This window comes from Maniola hyperantus, chromosome 10 (genome assembly GCF_902806685.2).
Source record: "Maniola hyperantus chromosome 10, iAphHyp1.2, whole genome shotgun sequence".
NCBI classification, from domain to species: domain Eukaryota; kingdom Metazoa; phylum Arthropoda; class Insecta; order Lepidoptera; family Nymphalidae; genus Maniola; species Maniola hyperantus.
The window spans coordinates 6,812,127-6,838,284 of NC_048545.1; the positions used below are offsets into that span (position 1 = coordinate 6,812,127).

Genomic DNA, 26,158 nt, shown 5'->3' on the forward strand with positions numbered 1-26,158 from the left:
TGTGACGTTTTATCGGTCTCAACGACAGAGACAACGCTATACATAACCGCTATCTCTTTTTAAAGGCTGATGTATAATATTTCATGCCGGCTTTTTTTTGCGCTTGACGACAATCATGCTGCTTAGAAAAGCAATGATGAGGTCTAGGTTGGAATGTGCTTGCCTAGAAGATGCCTATTCACTCTTGTTTTGAAGATATTTAGGTTATACGTGGCACGTGGCAAGAAACACGGACGCCGGAAAGGCATTCCACACCTTAGTGGTTCGTATCAGAAATGTAACAGAAACTGTACAATATTTACCTAATAATTTCAATAAGCCAGATGTTCAAAAAGCACAATAGGTTAATACATTTCAAGGTAGGTAATTTTATAGGTAATTGTGTAGTAGACAAATTGTTTCAGAATTTAAGGAAGCTTTTCAAAGTATGCTTAAATTGGAACTTTCATAAGTAGTTCCAAATTAAATTGTACACAAAATAATATGATACATAAAAAAATATTACTTTTACCTTTTAATCTTCTTATTTTGTGAATAGCACAATCAATTACCGAAGATCATAGCTGTATAAATATCATTTTTTTGTAATTTTCAACAGTAAAATATCAGAACTCCGATAGTTAACATGCTGTTGTTCTTCAGGTATTTTTTCCACATAGAAAAGCTCTGCTAATTTGTCACAGAAATCATTCCATAACTTTTTTTGTATTTCTGAATCCCTTAATTCTTGTGTCAAATATATCGTAGGTCTTTTCTTAATTGTGTTATTCAAGCACTGCAAAGTTTCTAAAAGAGGATTGATAGCCTGAAAATGAATATTAATTATACATATATTTACTTTGTTAGGTGAGGTTATATCACAGTTTTAGTGCAATACATGTTTTATTTAATATTATAGGTACATACTTAAGTATCAATGATTTTAGGGTCCCACTTTAGGGTCTAGAGCATCAATTTTTTTGTCATACTTTTTGTTTTAAGGAGGTACTCTGAATTTTTTTTTAAATCTGGATATCTATGTAGCAGTAACAAGTTTCTATAGCCACACTTAACTTTACAGTTAATAGTTTCTTTTAAAAGGGCTTTGATACACAGACAGATGGACTTGACAAAACTATAATGTTATAACTTGTAAAGTGAAAACATTTAAAATTTTATTAAAATAATGCACAATATTATATGTTTAATATAAATAATATTACAAGCTCTAATTCAGCTTACTTTTATCTTAAAAATCTTAGCATTGGTAAATAGCATAATATTAATAAAAGCAGTAAATAAAATATATTCATTGTTATCAATTACATCTTCATAGTAAACACAGTCAGCTAAAACAATCATGTCAAATTCTTGCTTATGAATATCAGAATTTTTGTCACCCCATACTAAGGACTCCGCTATTGCATATCCACCCATGCTGACAATCTTTGATTTATTTTCAGCTATGTTTAAGCGAAGTAATGGAAGAGCTTCTGGCAAATCAGTGAGAGTTACTTGTGCCCTAAAAACAATAGAAAATGCAATATAGGTATAGGTACTAGTGATGTGCCGGATCATTAAAAATGTAGATCCGCAGATACGGATCACGTCAAGATCCAAGAAAGAACATCACTAATAGGTACATATTCAACTTCAAATATCTTTATATCAGCCAAGATGTGGGCTCTCATGAAAATGTAGTCGACCACCGGTTCAAAAAACTGATTCTACTCAGAAGAGCCCGTAAGAAACTCTGCAGTTTCACTTATCAAAATACAAAATGTTATTTTAGCCAAATTGTCCATGTAAATAATAAGTTATTGCACTGAGGGCAGAAGATTGCTTCATGCAAATCAATAAGAATATTATTTTTAAGTAGGATCAGAAACACTCAACTTTTAATTTCTTTAATTGGTGATATCTATTATTATAATTACTTAGCTTTTAAAAAGGTAATGAAATTTTTTGCTGGTGCCTAATCATCAAGACAGAATAAAAAATCACCAACCCTAAAGTAGCTGCTGTTAGACCAACAACTCCCAGTCCTGATCCTAACTCTAGCACTCTTATACCACTTAAGAAGTCCGGTTTCGATTGACACATAGTTTCTAGATATTTGGCAAGAACTAGGGATGCATCCCAAACAACACAGTTCACATCTCCTTCCAATTTTTGAAATATTTTTAATGTTTTTAGACAAACTTCAATATCAATCTCTCTTGGAAATAAGTCGCTGAGTTGAAAACTTGACGTTCTGTGAGACATTTTCTTAATTAACTATACTTAATACTTATTCATTCCATAGTCTTATTAAACGTTGGTAGCTTTGGTAGTTCTGTTGATGAGTATTATTATCAAGTAGCATTCTTACAATAGGTACTCTAAGTTTAGATAAATTCACCCACGAAAGATAAAATAACTTTGCAGTTATGGAATCTTATCAAAAGGAAGAAACGATAAATAATTTGAATCAATTTTTAATTTTAAAAATATCGATTGAATTGTAATTTGGAGGTAATTTGTCACAGAGTAATACATTCACATTTTTTTTATTAACTGGTTTTACGGCTCTGGGTTCTAGCTCTTTTGAGCCCATACACCACATATCACCACCAACCATAGAGTAATAGGCCCCGCAGACAGTCAAGCATGTTTGTCAAATTTTACGTGTTTGACAAACGTGCTTGACCTTGCTTGACCATCTGCGGTCGTTTTTCACGTGTTTGTTAGGTAGGTACCTACGTGTTTGGCTTGGCACGATTGGCAAAGATTGACGGTCTGTGTCTGTTTGTTAATGCAAGAAATCCTGCTCTAAGAGTAATACCACTAACCATAGATTAATATAAATTAAGGCCAAATTAGCCTCCAAAAAGCTTGGGGTGCTCAACAGAGCAAAGCGGTACTTCGCGCCCGAGCATAGGCTCCTACTCTATAAGGCGCAAGTTCGCCCTCACATGGAGTCATGGAGTACTGCTCCCACCTTTGGGCTGGAGCACCCCAGTACCAACTCCTTCCATTTAATCGGATCCAAAGGCGGGCTGTTCGTCTTGTGGACGGTCCCAAACTAACCGGCTCGTTAGAAAGCCTGGAGCACCGCAGAGACGTTAGCTCTCTATGCATGTTCTATCGCCTTTATAATGGGGAGTGCTCTGAAGAGCTTTTTGACCTCATTCCACCCTCTTTTTGCTACAACCGCACCGCGCGCCTCCGTAAGGAATTTCACCCTCACCACCTGGGTATCTGGTGCACTTCAACCGTCCGCTGCGCCAGATCCTTCTTTCCACGCACGTGCAAACTGTGGAACCAACTCCCATCGGCGGTGTTCCCACTAGATTACAACTTGGAGTTATTCAAGGGGCGGACCAACAAATTCCTAAAAGGCCGGCAACGCATCGGCGGTTCCTCTGGTGCTGCAAATGTTCATGGGCAGCGGTAATCTCTTAACATCAGGTGACCCGCCTGCTCGTTTGCTCGCTATATCTATTTAAAAAAAATATGTATAGACACTAACCCAGAACCCAGAACGTAGTGGTTGGTAAATGGTATTCTGTGCAGTGTACGTAGACCGTAGATAGAATAATAGGTAGATGTAAGTACTGTGTAACCACATGTGAGATAGCGATAGCACAACGTTGTTTCGTCCGCGGTTCGCGGAGCCAGATAAATCCAAAATAAACCCGATTATAGTGTAAATCAGTTGCTACCTTGTAAGGTGTTCTATTCCTCGCCGATGAACGTCGGGCCCGACTCTTGCTTGGTTCACTTTGCACTTCACTTTTGTTTAGTGGTTCGGGAATCTTCGTGTAATGTGGTAGTCGGTGGTAGTGATTATATTATTCTCTTTGTTGTGTTCTTGTTTCACTTTCCTGATCAGATTATAATATTATACTCTTTTATTCATAGATTATATGCTTTTATTTCGGCGATGTGATTATCATTACAGAGTACCTACATTGAATATAATTATCATATCCTATATGTTATTGGTCTGTGATTATCAGCTTGTTTCCTCCGATCGGCGGTCCCCAGCACAGAGTACATTATATATGTCCCCAGTTTTGATCTGTGGTTTTGATCATTTGATCGCACGCTCCCTATATACACTGTAGTCTGTGGCTCCACCTTTTATCTTTTATTTCTGGTCGGCGCGCTCCACAAATACGCCCTTAACGCAAAATAATCATTGGCCATTTATAATGTCCTCAGGGGGATTGTTTCCTAACTATAAACGAGTTGCCTCCGGTGTTTCCAGCACAGACCAGTAATCCACTTCCATTCCAGTTCCACTGTCCTGTGTGGTGTGCCTGTGTCCGAATCCGTACTCGAGCTGTACTCCGTAGTGATAATATACTCTTTGCCTGTGTCCATCTTGTTTCATATACGCAGCATCACGCAGCATGGTTAAAAGTCCTAATTTTAATTATGTGTTCAATAGCCCCGGGTTCAGGTAGAGAAATAGTAACATCAGTGGGGAACGCTTGGATTATTTGCCGGTCTAAATCAATCGCCCGCGCCGGTCAAATTTATTATTTTAATACTTTAACTGGAGAAGCTGTTTGGAACCTCAGTGAAACAGAGGTAAGAAAAGCTTTCTCCCGCCTCATATCCTGATTGGCATTGGATTTTATCCATGTATTTAAATTAATATATTTTAAAAATATTTTAGGCGGAGAAAGCTAAGAGAAGAACACAGATTTTGCAAAGTCAGCCTGGTTTCCTAATCGAAAATTGTCCTGAACCATCAGAGGCTCCTAAAGATGTTACTGCAAATAAGCAGCCGTCCAGCAACATGCACCAGTTTCGTCAGTGTATAGTGCCACCAAAAGTGTACAATAAACAAATTATTAACAACTGCTTCCCTAAATCTGCGACAATGTGTACACCACATACCCACACCCACAACGTTTCACATCAGTTCCTTCTGTGCAATCCAACTAATCCAATACCGTTCAATGTTGCACCAGCTCCAAATCCTGCTACATGGAATGCTGCACATCAACAACTATATGTCACTCCAACATGTAGTCAGCCTAATGTTGAAGATGTGTATTTACATGACATGTCAAACATGCCAACCTCTGTGCGATATTCTGGAATATCACAAAAACAACCTGGTGTTGGTCACGCTCAGCAAAAATTTCACATAAATCTCCAAAGGCCTAACAAAGATAGATTTACAACTAAAATAAATAAGAAAGAGGACTTACGCTATTACCTCTTAAAAAAGAGAGAAGACCAAATAAAGAGAAAAGAATTTCAAGTCCGAGCCACTGAAGGTAGGCATATATTATATATAATTTCTCTTCTGTAATGACCTCTTTTCTAACAGTTTATTTTTTGTAATTTTAAGCACACATTACAGTTGGCTTTTCAAAAGTTACTGAACTTGAGTCAGACTTTACGCTGGCTCCACACATCCCCAACGCTGGCCCAACACTGTTCGCTCAACATGTGGATCAGGAAATTAGCATTGACCCCAACGGCAAAGCTAATTTCCGGATCCACACATTGGGCGAACAGTGTTGGGGCAAGTGTTGAGGCCAACGTGTGGAGCGGGCGTGTTACTGTACAAGATTTGTAATAATATTTTTCTACTTATTTATTTAAATAGGTCTGAACCACTGACTCTGATGGATTTTCTGAAAATCCATTTTTAGTGCATGTTATTAACAAATAAATACATATTGTAATACTTAAGAGTGGTGTGGCAATGATGACTTTGTAGTATGGATAAATTAATCTCAAAATCAACTATTAACACTAAAACCTTTCTTAAATTTAAAGAAATGTTCCTATATTCCACCAAAAGAAAACCTAAATGCAAAATCTCAAGTTTTCATTATCTGGGTGAACTGTTCATTGATACAGTATGCAGCAGAAATTAATGAACATTGACCTTCAGAAAGAGATTCAGAGAGCGGTTTTGTAGAGCATTGTCTCTGTAGTGCGTTGAGACTGTCAAAACTTCAAATAGGTAGTGTGACGAAGACAACTCTCTACAAAGCCGAGATCTCATTCTAAAGATTGATGTACATTATTTTCTGCCGCGTACTGTAATAGGTTATTCAGTAAGTTGCTCCTATAACATTTTTTTCATTAATTTTCTCTGTAAAGATTTTAATTTTTGTTCAATTTGTTTACAGCTATCTCAAATAATAATAAATATAAACGAGGTGCAATTAATCCACTTTCAATCAGTATTCGGAGGAAACTTTATAGCTTAGGTTCAAATGAAGAAGAAGATGGACAAAGTCATGATGATTATGAACATTTAAACAATAACTATGGAGTTCAGAAACAAGGTGGTAATGCTCCATATCCATCCCACATGAGAAGAAGATATAGTTTCAGTGCAAATGAAGGAGAAAATGATGAAGATAATGAGTGGCTGGAACATTCAAACAACAAACATACTAACCAAGGTGATGTTAGTCCACATCCTTCCCGCATTAAAAGGAGAAGTTATAGTTTCAGTGCAAATGAAGAAGAAAATGATGAAGATAATGAGTGGCTGGAACATTCAAACAACAAACATACTGATACTAACCAAGGTGATGTTAGTCCACATCCTTCCCGCATTAAAAGGAGAAGTTATAGTTTCAGTGCAAATGAAGAAGAAAATGATGAAGATAATGAGTGGCTTGAGCATTCAAACACTAAATATAGTGATACAAAAGAAGGTAACATAAGTCCACGTCCATCATTCATTAGAAGAAAAAGTTTCAGTGCTAATCAAGCAGCAGAAAATGATACTAATGAGGGCTTGGAATATACAAACAACAAATATAGAGATACAAACAAAAGTTATGTTAATGCACTTCCATCCCTTAGTAGGAGCCCCAAACCAAATGCAGAAGGTTTTTTTAATGATGATGATGATAATATGTGCCTCGAAGTAAGTTAATTTAAGCAATTTATAGTTAACTTTTCAAAACTAATTGACGTCATCAACCTTTGATTTAACAACAAAATTTTATTGTTGCAGGAAAATTTGAATTCTCAAGGAGATATAAATCCTCTAGAAAGAAAATTCACGAAAGTTTTGCAAGTAAAAGAAAGTTCAGGTGTCACTTATATAGTCCCTGACTCAAATGTGTTTCTGAATAACATAGATCTTCTCACGGATATACTCAATACAGGTAAATAGAAAAATAGTTAAACATTGGTACTGATTCATTGAAAATTAATTTTAAATTAAACACTAAACTTTAATGCTACTTTACAAACACTGGTCAAGACTGGTATCTCATGGAATTAGGAAGTACTAGTACCTACTTAAAACTTTGTTGAATCTAAAGTCACAAAGACCGAATAGAGATCCATCTCCTTTTTGAAAGTTGTTAAAAATAGTACTAATTAAATTTTTAACAACGTGTACCCTAGGTTTATTTTTATTCACGCCCGCGCGGTCTTGTTCTGTTTGTAACTTTTGTAAAGAAATGCGCGTCCAGTCTCATCTCTACTTTATTCTAATAAATAAAATTGACGTGTCTGTCTATAATGGCAAAATAATAATATATTGGTCACGACGCAATTGGGTTGAAATATCGACAAATAAAAACAAAAATTAATCGTGGTATGTACCCGTTATATGTACATTAAAATATGTCGTTAAACCACGAAAAAAGCTTAAAATCATTAACTTACTACCAGTTTTTGATATAAGGCAGTGTTATTTTAAAGTGCAGGTTCAGAATATACCATGACATACTTATATTAGTTCCTCTTTCAGATAAGCAATGCCATCTCTTGGTACCGAGACTGGTAATGAACAAAATCCAAACTGCAACTAAAACTCGTTACGCAACACTAGCATACAAAGCCCTATATTTTATCCATGAACAAAGTGATGCAAATCTTGCAATAATTGGTAAGTGAAATGTATTTCAACTATTACCAGCTGTTGCTGTGGGTGCAGGACAGCACCAGCATAGTCCTGAGCATGATAGCCAGCATGCTCCAGTGCTTTTATGTGAACTGCTTTTTTTTTTTTTTTTTTTTATAAAGAGTGGTGTTTTTTACTACTGGTTCAGCTGGCATGAAAACCATGCAGTAATGATTGAGGTTAGTTTATTATAAGGCCTGTTTAAATTATGCAGAGAATATTATGTACAAAATGGTTTATTATTAGTAGTTTTTCTACTCTAATATCTTAAAATCCGTATTATGAAATCAAACATACTTACTTATTAGGCATACTTTATTCACAATAAAGTTATTGGTTATGCAAGGCTGGAAAGTTGTTATTTTGGCGTGAGAGTATTGAATTCCGAGCCAGCGAAGGATTCTAAGGTTAAACCATGAGTGAAGCGAGTAGTTAAAAATAGAATCCTGAGCGTAGCGAGGAATTCAAAGGAACGAGTGCAAATAAATTTTGCCGCCGTGCGAAAGACACAACAGCTTTTCATCTTACTACGGCGAGGAGGTTTCTACAAGAAGTTAAGGCGCAAGTCTTATACTGTGAAGGAGGTTCTAATTCAGGAATATCCTTTAAATGAATAATGTTTTTCATTATCATTATCTATAAAAACGGCAAAAATATTAAAATTACTGGACTGGACTATATATGATTCGATCAGTATATTATGATGTAGTTTATGATACGTTTTCATATTTTTCAGAGAGTGAAAACGAAGAAACAGAAAGTAACGACGATAATATATTAAATTTTTGCTGCCAATTAACGGACCAAGAGAGTTTGGTAAGTGTTTTAATTCTCAGAATCAGAATCCAAATTTATTTATTGTAAAAGCATCACTCAGAAAAGCAGGTATATCCTCTCAAAAAACCCTGTGCGGGGATACAGGCCACGACGTCTAGAGGTTTATCGGAAGTGTTTCAAACATTTGTTACTTTTTATAATACTAGCACATAGTAAGCTTCGCAAATAAACTTAAACATAGATGCGAAATTCTATAATCCATGGGCACGCGTTCCTGCATCTGGGCATCCTGGTAAGCATCGATATAAATGACAAGAAATGGTCAAGCAAACAAAATTCTTCACGGTTTGGTAACCAAATAAATCAGCGCCACCTCTTAAATATTAATGAACGACCCGTTAGAAATTCCGACATAACTGAGGTTGCATTGGTGCTAAAGCACCACTGAGTCGGTGCCATTTTGTTTGTTCAATAACCCTGTATATACGAAGTAATATATAAGTCAATGACTGTGAAGTGACTACATTTAAAACCACTGATCGTCTGTCTATTACCTTAAAATCTCAACAGAGATTTATTCTAACAACATTGAATGAGTCAAATATCAATTTAATTAAACTACATATCTTCAATGAAGTATAAATTAATAATCCTATTCATGTCTAATTTTTAAGGTTCCGTACCTTACAAGGAAAAAAGGAATCATTATAGAATCACTTCGTTGTCGGTCTGTCTGTCTGTCTGTCCGTCTGTCATGAAAACCTATAGGGTACTTCCTGTTGACCTACAATCATGAAATTTGGCAAGTAGGCAGGTCTTATAGCACAAGTATAGAAAAAAAATCTGAAAACCGTAAATTTGTGGTTACATCCCAAAACAAATTAAAATGTATTTTTAACCGACTTCAAAAAAAGGAGGAGGTTCTCAATTCAGTCAACCTACTTACCACCCTTACATCACAATGTATATTTTTTATTTCAGGTTCTGTTGACTGATGACACAGAGATAATCAATAATGCCAACACTAATAATATTAACATTCATATAATTACAACTGCGAAGTTGAAACAATTAGTAAATGAAGACAAGTCAAATGAGACTATAACTAGTAATTACAAGTCAAATGAGACTACAATTAGTAATTACAAATCAAATGAGACTACAACTAGGAATATAGATTCAGAACTTGCTAATGTGAAAATTACTATTGATAACAAATCAAATATTCAATGTGATGAAAAAATTAGTAAATCACCAGTAAGGAAATGTTTAAACCCTGGAAAGGGTCTTGATGAAAATAAGGTGGAAAACCAAATGTGTGCTAAAGATGTTTTCCAAAATGATAAGAAAGCCTGTGATATTGGAATTCAAGCTTCATTTGAGTTTAATTCTGTGTCAGCGCCGAGCGTGAGGGACGAGCTTCTTCCATCAGATTCAAATAAAACAAGTGACAGTGTACTTTGTAAAACAGATGGGATATCACTGAAACACAATGTTCCCCATGACCTTTCACTAAATACAAAAATAACTAAGAATAAAAAAATACACAAAAATAAGGCTAAATCAACTGTTTCCAGTGATCGTTCTAAAGTCGACAACAGAGTCGGGTTAATATGCCCCGTATCCATTATCAATGAAACCACTCTTTCGGATGGTAAAAATTTAACTTGGAGCCTATTTTCGAACACATCTATGGAATCTTTGAACAAAATCAATGGAGGGAGCGATACCAGTAGCAGCATATGTAGACACTCGAATCGACGAGAAAATGTTACTATCGAAGAGACCTCTAATTCAGTAATATCGAATACGACGAGCAACGTCGACACGGAAAGCGAAAGGGTCGGGGTTCATAAAGCGAATACCGAGGCCGATGATTGGATAGTGATGTTCGAGGTGACGGACGGACAGATGGAGGAGGCGTTGCGGGTGAAGGCGGACGAGTGGGTGTCGCGCTTCGTGCAAATCATGGAGGAGGCGCTGAGCCAGCTGCTGCAGCGCGAGCCGGGCCGCGCGCCGGGCTGCATACCGCCCCCATGGACGCTGCGCGAGGCCGTGCAGTGCGTGCGGCAGCGCTTCTGCCACGAGCCGCACGTGGTGCGCGCGGCCGACCGCCTGCTTGCGTTCTCGAGAGACTATGGTGACTTACGGGGTAAAGGACGCCCGCGGCTTTGCCCGCGAGGTTTTCACTTTTTAAAAATCCCTAGGAACTGTTTGATTTTCCAGGATAAAAAGGCTTCTACGTCGGCTCCAGGATGCAAGCTATCTCTGCACAGAATAAATGATGTTCACCACTTTTCTTCTTCTTTTAAAAATCCCATGGAGACAGGCTCTTTTGGAGATGATGGATAAAAGATAGCCTATGTCCATCCTCAAAATGCAAGTTATCACTGTAGCAAATTGCGTCTTAATTGGTTAAATTATCATTTATAATTTTAGTATGGTGTATGTTGATTAGGTTGAACATGATTAATGCTTCACCTTCTACAGACTCCTGGGGAGTCCCAACAAAGGTAACGATCACGGGTATGACTGTATCAACTATCAACATAGTTTTAATATTTAATTTGTACTCTAACATAGTGCGTGTACAGTTAAATACGAATTCGCCTTGCACCCACTGATGGGAGAAGCTGGTGGGTGCACAGGTCATCCACCATAATTTCAATGATTTATTCTGTAATACAGTACCCGGCAGGGAATATTGTTCATCAACCTTTTTCTCATTGTCTCTGTCGTTGAGACCAACAAAACATCACATAGGTATGAGTGACAGAGACAACACTACAAAACCAAAATCTCATTGTAAAGGATCAATGTACAATATTTCTTGCCAGTTACTGTAACTAGTGTTACTCATAGACTTTGTTTTGCATTTCAGGAAATATCAAGTCAAACCTTACTCCTCATAAATATATGGAATTATACAGCTATGGAGTATATATAATTGATGCTTTGCAGGTTTGTATTGTTGGCTAGGTTTGTATTGTAAATTTGACTATGACAGAGAAATTAACATTTTAATGACTTTATTTTTTAGGGTGTTTTAAGCAGTAATGAAGATCTTCTAATGGCAGCTGAAGCCCTGTCTAAGTTGCTGGATGATATACAGCAATCGCATTTAGATCCTGGTAATCAAGATTCCTTAAATGATATTTCTGCGCAAGAATGCGAAGATAACGTCGCCTCTGACAAATGTAAGGACAAAAATGAGTTTACCTTTCGAGAAGTTCTTGTGTTTTTTAACTGGGCCATCAGTAGGGGGAAATTCAAAACCATAATATTGCAAATTGTTGTTTGTTTACATTCAAGATCAATGAATTAATTAGAAATTAATTATTAAAAATATGCTGCAATTAGCTACTTTCACATGTACGTTTAGTTAAATATCACTTGCTTTAGCGGTGAAGGAAAACATCGTGAGAAATCCAGCATGCCTAAGAGTTCTCCCATATGTTCTCAATGGTGTGTGAAGTCGGCCAATCCGCACTTGGCCAGGCAGCGTCGTGAACTACGGCCTTATCATTCTGAGAGGAGACAGAAAGCCTCTGGGAGGAGTGCTGTGCTCAGTAGTGGGCCGGCAATGCCGTTGATCATCAGCATCATCACCACTATTGAATAATTGTTATAGGTGCAAGTGATGCAGAAGTGAACCAGGGTGATAAAATGACAGCAATTCTAACAGAAAGCCCAAGGAGGGATAAAAAAAATCAAAGCCCAGCAAGTACTCCTGGCAAATACAATCTACGATCACAAAGAAAAACAAAAATAGAGGTACATACCGATTACCGACATATACTAGACTAGCTTATTCCCACGACTCCGTCCGCGTGGACTACACTGATTGCAAACCCCTATTTTACCCTCTAGGGGTTGAATTAAAAAAATCCTTTCTTAGCGGATGCTTATGTCATAATAGTTATCTGCATGCCAAATTTCAGCCTGAACCGTCCAGTAGTTTGAGTCGTGCATAGATAGATCAGTCAGTCAGGTAGCTTTTCCTTTTATATAATACTAGCTTATGCTCGCGACTTCGTCCGCGTGGACTACATAAACTTCACCCCTTTAGGGGATGAATTTTCGAAAAACCTTTCTTAGCGGATGCCTACGTCGTAATAGCTATCTGCATGCCAAATTTCAGCTCGATCCGTGCAATAGTTTGAGCTGTGCGTTGATAGATCAGTCTGTTAGTCAGTCAGTCAGCCAGTCAGTCACTTTTTCCTTTTATATATTTAGATACTAGATGATAATAATAATGTCTATTAGTACAACCATTTAATTGTATATATTTTTTGTAGGAGACTCTAGAAACTTCCAATAATGTTACTTTTATTGATCCTACAATTGATCCGCAATCTTCCTTCTTAACAACACTTCAATTGAGTAAAACTAGCATTGCCGAAACTGTAACTGAAAAACCCCAACCAATATTGGGGTTAGAAACTAGTGATGTTGCACAATACAAAAGTAGCAGTCCCAGCTCACAAAAGATGGACGAACTCATCAACAGTTCAGGAGAATCCACCACTCCAATTCTAAATGGTGATCCTAAAATGAATGAACCAAAAATCGTCAGAAACTTTTTTAAATGTGTTGAATTTGAAGACAAATTAAAAAATAAAACAGGACATTTTAATGATAATCAAGACTCTTGGACATATTATAATGATGATGATGACGATGAGGGTGGCTTAGTTATCAATGAAGAGTTCACAGGAGACTACGGAGATCAAGAGTATTATATGGACAGCAACTCTTATATGAACTTAGATAATAATTTATGGTACAATGAAAATATCCCAGAGGAGACTAACCTTAATAGTAGTTTGCAACATTCTAAAGCTCCTAATGCCAACTGTGAAAACGAAACTGTCGCTTTTAAACTTTACGTGGAAAATTTTAAAAATAATATCATGAAGGCTTATTCTTCCATCTATGATTTTATGTGAGTAAAAGTTTTTTGACCACGCTATTTCAACCAAAAAATATGCTCTCTATGAAGCTACTGTGGAGAGCACCCTTATGTACCCTTTGCCATACCATAAGAAAGCTCATAGTTACTCAGCAGGTGATGGAGAGAAGACTAGATGATGACCTCCCTGGTACAGTGTTGGTTTGTCTATAGCTAGTTACCTCCCTATCGGCAAAGCCGTGCCGCTAAGCGACTTGCCGCGTAGAAACTGATCAGGGGTAGCTAACTTGTTGTTGCTTGGAGCTTAGAGTTACTCTATATTATTACGTGCTAGGGGTTCATGCCATTTTCCGAAACAAGAACGTTTATTCACACACTGTACACTTAAAGTCCACAAACACTAACACTTGCACTAATTAACACTTGCACTGAACACAAGAACACTTCGAATCGCTTTCACTTGTCACTTACTTCCATCGCTCTTAGAACTGAACTGTACTGAACTTCTCGGGGTCGATCTGCGGCATCGCTTATATACGGTTTCTGCACTGCCTGTCGAATGTTCCTTTCAATTCGATGAAACGTAAAAATCAACCCTGGGACTTCCTTGTGGTCAAAACATGGTGATAAAAAATCCCCACGTCGAAATTGTGTAAACAACTGAATATACTGGAAATTTGCGAGAACAATGAGGTAGCAATGTGCGGGGCTTCTTTTTAGGGTTCCGTACCTCAAAAGGAAAACGGAACCCTTATAGGATCACTTTGTTGTCTGTCTGTCTTTCAAGAAACTTACAAGGTAGTTCCCGTTGAACTAGAATCATAAAATTTGGCAGGTACCTAGGTAGGTCTTATAGCAGACATTAGGAGAAAAATCTGAAAACCGTGAATTTGTGGTCATATCACAATAAAAAATCAAAAAGTGTTTTGAACAAATAATTAGTATTTTCAATTTATAAAGTAAGATTACTATACCTAGTGGGGTATCATATGAAAGGGCTTTACCTGTACTTGCCAATGTCAATTCAGAAATTGCTTGTACAGTCAGTATGGCATGATATTATTGTAAATTGAACACCTGAAAAGACCTACCGTCGAGTTTCTTGCTGATTCTTGTTAGGAACGGCATTCTGAACCAGTTCTGAATTATTTTGACAGTTCAAAAGCACTTGTAAAAGTTTACTTGAATAAAAAATATTCTATGCTATTCTATTCTATTCTAACATGCAATTATATTGTTTTGCAGTGAAAGGTCTCGCGAAAGCTTTCAGTCTGAAGACACGAGTGTTGACGATCTAAGGCGAATGCAAGCTCGAGCAGAGATGACAATCACAGACATTAGTACCATGTGTGATCAATTTAGGAGGTAACTTTATAAAAATTAAAAAAAAATGTTTCGAGTTTGTTTTGCTTCTTCATAATTCAATTTTAAAAAACCACTTTGATATTTACCATTTCTTGGGATTTTTGAGCGAAATTATTATTTAAAGTCAAAGTCAAATGATTTATTCAAAATAGGTAATTAATAACGCTTTTTGATGGTCAGATGTTGGATTTCTAAGATATAGTGGTGATAATTACGCAAACTTAAAACTAAAGCTACGAGGGTTCCAAACGCGCCCAGGTCTGAGAAGAGCCCACAACAAACTCAGCCTACCCGGCTGAGTTCTTTTTTTCTTTTGTTCTGAGTTTCTTTTTATTATCACCACTTTACAAAATTATTGAAACTTATTAGAACTATCACAATCCGTTAAGCAACTCATTCCCAAGCTTGCTTATCATTTAAATAATCCTTTACATTGTAATAGGATTTTTCAATTAGTTTACGTTTTATGAAAACCTTGAACTTGTTGAGAGACATCTCCAATATGTCTTCTGGAAGCTTATTATAAAAACTTATAGATTTTCCAATAAATGAATTGCTAACTTTACTTAGCCTGGAGGTGGGAATTACAAGTTTATTTTTATTTCTAGTATTTACATTATGACAGTCACTTTTTTTCTTGAACTTATTTATGTTTTTATGGACGTACAATAAATTTTCAAAAATATATTGATTATGCACTGTCATAATTTTAACTTCTCTAAATTTAGTTCTCAGTGACTCTCGTGGTCCCATACTATATATGGCTCGAACAGCCCTTTTCTGCAGCACAAAAATAGAATTAATATCAGCAGCACTACCCCATAATAATATACCATATGACATAATGCTGTGAAAGTAACTAAAATATACTAGTCTCGCCGTTTCTATGTCTGTCAACTGGCGAATCTTTTTTACCGCATATGCGGCAGAACTAAGTCTGTTCGATAAGTTATTTATATGAGAGCCCCATTGAAGTTTTGCATCTAACGTTATTCCTAGGAAAACAGCGGTATCCACTAAATCCAATTCCTCATTATTAAGTTGCCCAGTGGTTTTCGCCTGCTTAACATTTGGTAGTGTGAATTTAATACACTTTGTCTTTTTCCCGTTGAGAAGCAGGTTATTAGCTTCGAACCACTGTACTACCTTGGTGATAGAATTGTTTACTTCATCAAAAGTTGTTAAATATCGATTGATTTTAAATAAAAGTGATGTATCATCAGCAAACAAGACTATCCCGTAATTGTCCTTAGCGAGGTAAGGAAGGTCATTTATGTAAATGAGGAACAGAAAAGGTCCCAAAATAGAACCTTGTGGGACCCCTATTTTTACAACGGATCCGGGAGATCGTTTTCCATTCACGTCTACCTTTTGTATTCTATTATTTAGGTAAGAACTCATCAATTCCAATGCTGCACCCCTAATTCCATAATGGTGCAATTTCGCGACCAAAATTCGCGAAAAAATGAAATAAGACACTTTTCAGGGTTCCATAGCCGAAGGGTACCACCGGGATCCCATTAATAACTCTAAGCCTCCGCTATCCGTCCGTCCGTCTATCTATCCGTCAGCAGGCTGTAGCTCATGAATTGAAATAGGCAGAGAGTTGATATTTTCACAAAATGTGTATTTCTATTGCAACTACAACTACAAATAATAAATAATTGAAAATTGCTGATATGTAAAATAAAATAAAAAAGTACATCAATCCTGTACGATGTTATGGAACTCAGATGTTGCGAGTCAGACTCGCACTTCAATTTAATCAAGAATTCTTATAATTAAATTACATAGTTTAATCTTCTCTTTTTTAGAATTTGTCTCAAACAACTTACCATAGCTATGACGCCATGGTGCCATTTCAATGCCTCATTGTGATAGATTTCGCTCTCGAAATTTCGCTAGTTTTGTTGGTAGCCTAAAAGTCGACACACAGCTCGGCGGCACTGCCGGCGGCTTAACTACAAGAAAGCCGCTAGAGAAGCCGCCAGCAAGCGCGGCTCTGAATCGATTTTGCACTAGAAAAACAAACCACACTAGCACTCAGAATGCTGCGAAAGAACTGTCCACCCGTTATCGACAGCCTCAGCGTGGCCGCCGGTTTTATTGTGACTGCCGCAAACAAAACCGCCGGGCTGTGTGGATCGACCTTAAGGGTGCCTGTCAACTGCAGCAAAACAAGAGTAGATAAAATTATCACATGACCTGTCAATAATAATAATCTGATTGGTCCGCTGAACAACTCCGCTCCGCTTCGCTGCAGTAAACAGGGTTTAAAACAGCAAGCGCGCTCCATCTTAGGCTGCATCATCACTTGCCACCAGGTCTGAATGCAGCCAAGCGCTAGTCTATAAATTAAAAAAACAGGCACCCTTAAATCGATTTGTTTTATAAATGAATGAAATAAAAAATATTGAATTTATTTTCAGTATATTAACGAGAGAAAATACGGACCAGAGTGCATTCGAAATTCTTAAGAAAAAGGAATTTGAAAATGTCATAGTAGAAAATGACGATAAGGACAGTTACAGGTGAGAGATTGTTATTTTTATTACTCACACCTTCATTACCAACATCATAATCAACCCATCTCCGGCCCACTACTAAGAACAACGGTCTCCGCTCAGAATAAGAAGGGCTTAGCTTAGGCTATAGTCCACCATCTGGAAGTTGTTTTTAATTTTAACATAATTTTCTAATAAATAAAAGTTTTAAACATTTAAAATATTCCTTTTTTAAATACAGTTTATAATTTCAGTCAATAGATTTGAATGTAAACACGCCATAATAATGAAGACATAAAAAAATAGTATCTTTGGTTTGACAAAATTGATTGAAATAATTACCTATAAAGTGGATATAAAAAGATTTTGAATGATTTAAAGTTTTGTTAGTTGAGTCGTTTAATTAAAAATGAATATTACAGTTTTTCCCCTGCTAATTCTGTTTTAAAAAAATCATATTACTGAGTTAAAGAGGTATCTACTCTATTCTACATATAAAGTATATTCTAAAGTACTAGAACTCAGAGCCTATGATAATTGATATTCAAGAATTTATGCATCTGTTCTGTATGTATCTACAAGAGGAACTAAACTGAAAAACAATTAATTTGCGCACTAGTCAGATCAAAACAGAAACGATACATAATTCCAGACCGATATTTAATTAAAATTGCAAACCCCGCCATTTTGAAATTAGAATTGTTTTTGGTTTGTAGTTTTACTCTCCTAGGAATTTTAAGTACGAGTGGTTCAAGTACTTACCGCCCTCGTATCACAATATACTATTTATTAACTATTACTTTTCCCTGGCACAACTCTTACGGGCATTGGCTTTGCGTAACTAGCATTTTTACACACAGTTCTTTTTCAGGGCTTTTATCAGCAAGTGTTTGGAGGATGGAACTGATTTGAAGGAAACCGTCGAATTGGTGCTCGCAGCTTGCAAGTTGAAGGCGGCATAGTGCTTAATGGACTCGAATCTTATTTTATTCTTATGCCCACTTCTGGTACTAGACATTATTGTCCAGGCCTCAGATAAAGCAATGACGCCCGAGTGCTTCCAATATCTACATAGTACTAATATGAGGTAAAGATTGTAAGTTTGTTTGTAGAAGTACCTATAATCTCTGGAACTACTGAACCGATTTGGAAAATGATTTCACAATCAGAAGGCTACATTATTCCTGGGTTACATAAGCTATATTTTATTTTCAAAAAAATCAGAGATCCCTACGAAAATTGTAATAAGCTACCCGTGCGAAGCCAGGGCGTCTGTACTAGTTGTGTATGTATTGGAAATACTTGGCCGTCATTGCTAATAAAAGTTGTGTAATAATCAAAGTTATATTAGTGATACTTTTAAACTAAACAAGGCTGTTAATTATTATTTCTAAAAAATTATAAGTATGAAATGTGCATGTTTCATACCCTGTAGAATTAGTTCTAAAGTTATACTTCCCGGACAGTATGACAACTGTCCAGAATAGTAAGTATGGAATTTTATTTCTGGACAGTAGGTATTACAACAGCTGTCCAGAAAAGTAAGTAGGTATGAAATTTCATATCATAAGTTTGAATTTGGATTGATTTTTGTTTTTCACAACTGTCCAGAAAAGAAACTATGATAAGTTTGAATTTGAAATAATATTTTTTCCTGAATATCTTGTCATAATACTTTTTTTCCTTTTTTTCTTTAGATTAAATAAGTTGAATTCGGAACTCTACCGAATTGCACTTTCAGATCGGTTACGCACTACACCCGATCCGAGTCCGAGAAAATACGTTTTTTTTTGTTTTGTATGAGCTTATGACGTATGTCATAGATAATCGCTGGTCGTCACGGATGACGGATATAACTCGGATGACGAAGGTGAAGTGCGTAATCGTCGTCAGCGTTCACAATACGGCACGCTCAGATTAATTATAGAATACCTAATTAATCTAAGACGGCACGGTTATCTGTAAGCGTCATTTGAAGCAAAAGTTTAAAAAGATTTTTTGTATTCATATTAAAAAGCGCGAATTGACTGTTCATTTTTTATTAAATTTTTCATTTTTTTTCATTTTCTATTAAGTTACATTTTTTAGAAAAGCACTATACATGCAAAAATGTTCAATTACTTATTACCGTTGTCTAACTGTACAAACTGCAATGTATAGTACATTACTGCACGAGACCGGGAGTGCCTTTCTGGCCTATAGCATAGCTCACACTCGACCAGAAAACGCTTACTTCCCGGTCTCGTGCAGTTTGGACAGTTAGACAACGATAGTAAGTAATTGAACATGTTTGCCAAGTACCATAGTGCCTGAGCCTAGCCTCAACAGTCAATATCTTGCTATAATTATATTATGCTGCTATGCTCTCCTGTTACTTTGTACATTGCACCCGTGCGAAGCCGAGGCGAGACGCTACTTATACGCACTTCCGAGTTTATACTCTGAAGTGCTTTTATTAACCGACTTCAGAATAAAAAATAAAAATAAAAATCTTTTTTATTCGAATAAACTTTTACAAGTACTTACGAATAGTCGGATGCATCTACCACTGGTTCGGAATGCCTGAATGAAAAAAGGAGGATGTTATCAATTCGACTAGTTCGATTAGTTCTATAGTAATATTTTTTGGAGTCGGTGCCAATGTGGAGTCGCAAAACACTTTGAAGAGTAGATAGACGGTTCGTGCGGCTAATTGGCACCGGCTCCAAAAAATATTACTATAGAACTACAATAACTCTTGTATACATGAAATGGTTATTGAAGCCGGTTTTTATTTTTTTTTGAATTTTTTTTATTTCATAATTTTTGTAAACGTGTACAGTACTGTAATGCCACTTTTATAAGTCACGCCGATGTACCAGAAATTTTATTTTTGACTAGGTGATGCCCGCGACTTCGCGTGGATTTACGTTTTCCAAATCCCACGGGAACTCTTTGATTTTCCGGGATTAAAAGTAGTCTATGTGTTAATCCAGGGTATAACCTATCTTCATTCCAAATTTCAGCCTAATCCGTCCAGTAGTTTTTGCGTGACTAAGTAACAAACATCCAAACATCCACACTTTCATATTAATGTTATAAGGATTAGGATTATTAGGATTAGGATTGCCGCGAAAATATCTCATATGCGCCGCATCAGATCTCTGTTGGTTGTTGCCTACGCGTCATGTTTTATACGCGATAGGGCGAGGCCCTGTTATTTTGTTTAAAATCTTAACCTCAAGCAATAAGGTCTGTATTTCATTGGTGTGTTTCGGTTTTAGTCGGCGTTAGGTTGTAGCTGTTCTGCGCAAATGTTTGCCGATGCGACTTATACAGTGGTAGTACCTATTGTACGACGTTTGGTACATGAAAGTGTAGATGAAAACGACTATTATCATTCATCATCATGATCAATCCATCGGCGGCTCACTACTAGTCACGGGTCTCCTCTGAAAGAGAAGGGTTTGGTCGTAGTCCACACTGGTAAAGTGTGGATTGGCAAGGTTTCACTCATCTTTTGGCTTTGAGAACATTATGGAGAACCCTCAAGCATGCAGGTTTCCTCACGATGTTTTCGCAAATAACTCCTAAAAGTTTGAAGTGCGAGCCCGGGATCAAACCCGCGACCACCCGAGTAGGAGGCGGACGTCTAACCCCTAGGCTACCGCGGCTTTCCGAAGATAATATTATTATTAGTATTAGGTTCGCTATTATGTATTTTTATTTTTGTACCTAGTTTATTCGTTTTAAGAAGGTAATAATGAATAAACTTTACACTTTAAAGATTTTTATTGTATTTTTATCTCATTAAAAACATCATGGTACACTCGTACGAAAACAGGTTATTCCGTTTATCCCCCTGAAATCCCTTGGGGTGGCTATTCGGAAACGTGAGTTCATATATCCCCCTCAGACGGGATGGATAGTCGGAATTCGTAAATTATTTTATGCTATGGCTGTGTAGTCATTTATAGAAAAGGCAAAGCTGAAATTGTTTTTATTATTTATTTACCTATTACCTATCATACATATTATGTAACATTTTGCGTCGTCAGTTGCATTTCTGGGGAAATGGGAATTGATAAAATAAATGTCTTTTATTGAATACAGCAATAGAAATGACAATTTTTTTATAAAAAAAAATTGTATTTGAAAAGAGGAAGTTTAATTCGATTTAATTGGTTTTATTCAGTGATTATTAAAAATTTATTAATTAATGATATATTAAAATGTATGATTATATTTTTTCCTGTTGAACTGTACTTAGGATAAAAAGTCAGATGAACAATCAAGCTAATTTCGATTTTCCCTCCGTTTAGGGGGGTAGATGAACTTGCGTTTCCGAGTATCCACCCTAGATGGGATAAACGGAATAAACCACAAAAATAATAATTATTTATTATAGTTACCATGTTACAATAAAAACAATGTGTATTAAATAATAACAAAACAATTATAAATAGATATAGCTCGAAAGACTAGAATGAGTTCTTAACCAAAACCTCTCCCGTCCATCATCCCTTGAGCACAGTATCTAGGGAATTGAACTACCGACAGCAAGAAATCTGTGAGACCCTGAAACAATAGAATTACTTATTAAATAGTGGCCCGAAATAAGACGTCACGTTCTATGGGCAACCTACCCTAGACGTTACATTATATTTTGTAGGGGATAATATAAACACTTTCACATTTATTTGCTTGTAAAAGTTTACACTCTTGTTTAATTTTATTACAGCGCAACGGCAATAGAAATACCCAATAATACCTGTGAAAATTTCAACAAAGTACTTATTACGGTTCGCGAGATACGGCCCGCTGACAGACAGACGGACGGATAGACAGTGGAGGCTTAGTAATAGCGTCCCGTTGGAAGCTTAACGCCAAAAACACGAAGAGTCAAAATTGAAATTTTTGGAAAATACTAAATCCATAATAAATTTTATTAAAAGTCTAACTACCCTTAAAATTCTAAGAGGCCCTTATTTTTTATAGTTTAATAAGTATAGTATTGTTTTTTAATTAATTCTTTTACTATACTTATCGCTAATTATTTGGATTTTCGCGTTGCAGGCAATTTCGTTATTTGTGGGATAAAATATTTTGCGAATGTTATTTTGTCTTCGATTATACTTCTAAAGCTGGAGATTGACTTGTACTCTAGGCACAGGTGTGCCTCATTTGCTTGCGTTTGCGGTTTGCTCTCGCGATGACGCGACCTGCACTGACTTGTACTGACACCACGAAAGGCTCATTGAATGAAACGAATTACTCCCATGTCTACCATACCCCTACTACCATAAGTATCCACTATACTATGGATAGTACGCGACAGGTGGAAGTGGCAATCGGAGAGGGAACCCCCGCACTTACCCGGTGCGGGTGTGCGCGGCAGCCGGCCCCCGACTCACACTACATATGTATATTATTATTATATCTACCTACGTGCGCCATGCCGCCTTTAACAATAAATACCTACGTCATGAAATACATACTAATATGAAAGATTTTTAAATAAGCGAACTCACCGATAAAGCCTCTATGCAAACAGTAAATGGAAGAATTATGATGTAAATTCCGGCAGCAAAGCCCGCGAGCCAAAATGAGATGAATATCAGGATGATCAGCCATATTAGTGAAAAAATAATGTTCCCCATTATTATCTGAAAACAGAAAAAATCAATCAGAACAAAGCTTTTTTTGAGACTGAAAGGTAGGAAAATGAATGGGAAAGGCTTATTTTATTTTTGAATTGATATAGGTCCTCCTAAGTAAGGTACACAAATTACCTCAATAAGTAGACATGGTTAAGTTAACCACTATTATTTAGGTAAACAATCAAGTAGGTAATTCAAGTACCTACCTATTAAAATCTAATTATATCTACTTAAGTAATTGGATTACCTAAACCTATTGAGTTACATATCTTTTCCGGCGTTTTTTACAAACAGGTAGGCAGGAGGTGTAATGTTACAAGTGATACAATACACTCATCACGAATGTTGAAATTTTGTAGCCATCCACTTTCAAAACTCGTGACGTACCCATGTATAAGTAGATTACTAGAATGATTTTCTTTTTTTCTCTTTTTTTTTTACAGGGTAAAAAGTAAGTAGCTACTTAGCGTATTTTCTCGTATCTGGGATTCAACCTCTATCTGTACCAAATAGATACAATACAAGCGACCGCGTTCAGGTTGGATTTAGGTTTTTAAAAACCACGTGGCAAGTCGTTGATCTTCCGGGACAAAAGTAGCCTATATCCGTCCCTGGCAAACACAGACCACTAAGCTATCTCTGTACCAAACGGGTGGGCCATGAAAAGCTAGAGCACATAGACACATTTACGCATCTTTTTATAATATCAGTAATTCTATTTACTTAGTATGGATAAGGATAAATACCTAATGCACCCATAGCAAACTGATTCTACATCCTACTGCCTTACATGGCCTTGGTTTTTATATAAATTTGATAACCTAAATTATCGTTAGCATGATAAGGTTATGTAGTTACCCGAATAGGTATTTAGTTGATAGACCTACCTAACTGTAACTTTTATATAGTTAGACAAGGTTAAAATAATGTATCCAATGGAATTTATTGCAACATCGCGAGTAGGCGTAGATATACACAGTGTTTATTAGCTTAAGTATTCTCGCGATTTCGTCTACATGGATCAGGTTTATGAAGATCGCGTTGAATTTCTTTATTAGTCCTTTAATACACCTTTATAAAGTAGGTACTCAAGCAATAATATTATGTCCTCCCAAATCTAAAGTCTATAAGATACTCTATCTATGCTGAGAATTCAGAGGGCTCTCCTCTGTTTGTTAAGTAATCCCATACAAATAATAACAAAGATAAAAACTCAGTGGGACTTAGGCTTAATTTACACTGAAAGGGAATGGAAGCTAATTTCTAAAATATTACATAGCATATTGTATTGACTTCTATCTCCACCACGTAAAACATACATTTCTACACAGAAAGAAAATTGCCGTGAAGTCGCGGGCATTCCCGCGCATTCCGGCGCCTTTTTATTTGGGGAAGAAATTTGTATTTTACGAGGTCGAGATAAAAGTCAATATGCAATGTGTTATTTTAGAAATTCGGTTCCATTCCCTTTAAATGTGAATTGAGCCTTCACCATTCTGAGTGACCATTGACCAACCAATTACAAACGAACCTATGTTTTCCAATCGAATTTCAAATGTTTTTTTAAAACATAGGCTCTCTAATGGAGTAATTTCGGAAAACATAGGTTTGTTTGTGATTGGTTGGTCACTCAAAATGGGTTAACGCCCACTCAGTTTTTTGTCTCAGTCATTTGTATGGGATTACGTAACACAGAGAGCGCTACACTAACTTCTCTCCGTGGATAGAGTAAAGAGGTCCGCCGCCGGTTTGGGCTGTGCGTTGTCTGTCAATCAACCAGTCATGTTAGGTTAGGTACCTACCTAGTACCTACTGTTTTAGCATAGTTCTGTAGATGGCATGGGTATAAAACACATTCATGTTTGTCAGGTTCAAAAATCAAACAGTTCAAAAATTAAACTTTCTTCAGTCGGTGGTTAAATTCAACCAAATGGCGCTGGGGAACTTAGGTACTTATAGGTAATTTATGTTTGCCCTTGGTTTGCCCTTTCGATGGGTTCAACGTATACCATGGTAAAGGTCATTTACCTTCAATCTTAAACTTATCTACCACGTTGCACCGCGTTAGATTGACTGATTATTTCTTATGATGTGGCGGCTGATTTTGAAAGTTTTGCAAATATAGGACCGCTGCTTGGAGGCGCTTTCAGTTCGATAAATTCATTTTGATTGCAGTTTTTGGAAACGATTGCTGCGTGCTGATATTGTGCTGACACCATGCAAAGAGTATAATATAATCACTAAGTAGGTACGTATAATATAATCACTACGTTTTACCAAAACCAAGAATATTTCCTCTGACTGTGCTGACAGGTTTGTCATTTGATTAACACCTGTGTTTGGTTCATGGTGGGTCTGTGGTTTGGTTCACACCTGAGAGATTCACACTCGCGTGTGATTTGTTTAGAACTTTCTTTTTTATGCAAAAGAGTTCTTACTTACCTACCTATTAAATAATTGAGTGATTCAAGCAGAGTTGTACAAAGTCCCGCAATTTGCTAATGCGCGTGGCCGCTACTTTAGTGACGTCAGCACTAGACTGAAGTTTCGAGCTGATGGTATATTTTTATTTCGGCTGACGTCAAAATGACGTCATTTCGATGTTAATGAGACATGGTTCCAGCGCAATAGCAATTTGCGGGACTTATACCGTTTTTGTCATTTTTACATGGAAATTATCAGAAAAAATGGGATTTTTTTGGTCTAACTCACGTTCTTTTATCTACTATAGTTTCGGAGATAATTTTGTGCAAAGTGATAAATGTGTGTCTGTCTGTCAGTCTGTCAAGAAACCTACAGGGTAGGTACCTACTTCCCATTGACCTAGAATCATGTAATTTTGTAGGTAGGTACTAGGTATGTCTTATAGTACAAGTAAAGGAATAAATCCTAAAACCGTGAATTTGTGGTTACTTCGGTCAAAAATAATTCAAATATGTTCATGAACTACTTAATAATTAATATTTTAAATTTTCGAAGTAAGATAACTATATCACGTGGGGTATCATATGAAAGGGCTTCACCTGTGCATTCTAAAACAGATTTTTATTTATTTTTATGCATCATAGTTTTTGAATTATCGTGCAAAATGTCGAAA

General features: G+C 36.5%; 2 protein-coding genes across 2 annotated transcripts; one reads left to right on the forward strand and one right to left on the reverse strand.

Moving 5' to 3' along the window:
• Positions 1 to 568: 568 nt before the first annotated feature.
• Positions 569 to 2,504, reverse strand: LOC117985763 (protein N-lysine methyltransferase METTL21D-like). The gene is made up of 3 exons (XM_034972547.2): positions 1,988 to 2,504; positions 1,306 to 1,501; positions 569 to 805 (listed from the first exon to the last, which is right to left on the reverse strand). The coding sequence occupies exons 1-3, from the start codon at positions 2,242 to 2,244 to the stop codon at positions 575 to 577; spliced, it is 684 nt and encodes a 227-aa protein (XP_034828438.1). The 5' UTR covers positions 2,245 to 2,504; the 3' UTR covers positions 569 to 574.
• Positions 2,505 to 4,100: 1,596 nt separating this feature from the next.
• LOC117986102 (putative uncharacterized protein DDB_G0282133) lies at positions 4,101 to 19,683 on the forward strand. The gene is made up of 14 exons (XM_069501579.1): positions 4,101 to 4,557; positions 4,646 to 5,255; positions 6,123 to 6,874; positions 6,965 to 7,118; positions 7,712 to 7,849; positions 8,601 to 8,680; positions 9,623 to 10,793; positions 11,523 to 11,602; positions 11,682 to 11,838; positions 12,273 to 12,415; positions 12,940 to 13,586; positions 14,799 to 14,918; positions 17,348 to 17,449; positions 18,294 to 19,683. Exons 1-14 carry the CDS (start codon positions 4,402 to 4,404, stop codon positions 18,382 to 18,384), a joined length of 4,401 nt encoding a protein of 1,466 aa, XP_069357680.1. The 5' UTR covers positions 4,101 to 4,401; the 3' UTR covers positions 18,385 to 19,683.
• Positions 19,684 to 26,158: the final 6,475 nt, after the last annotated feature.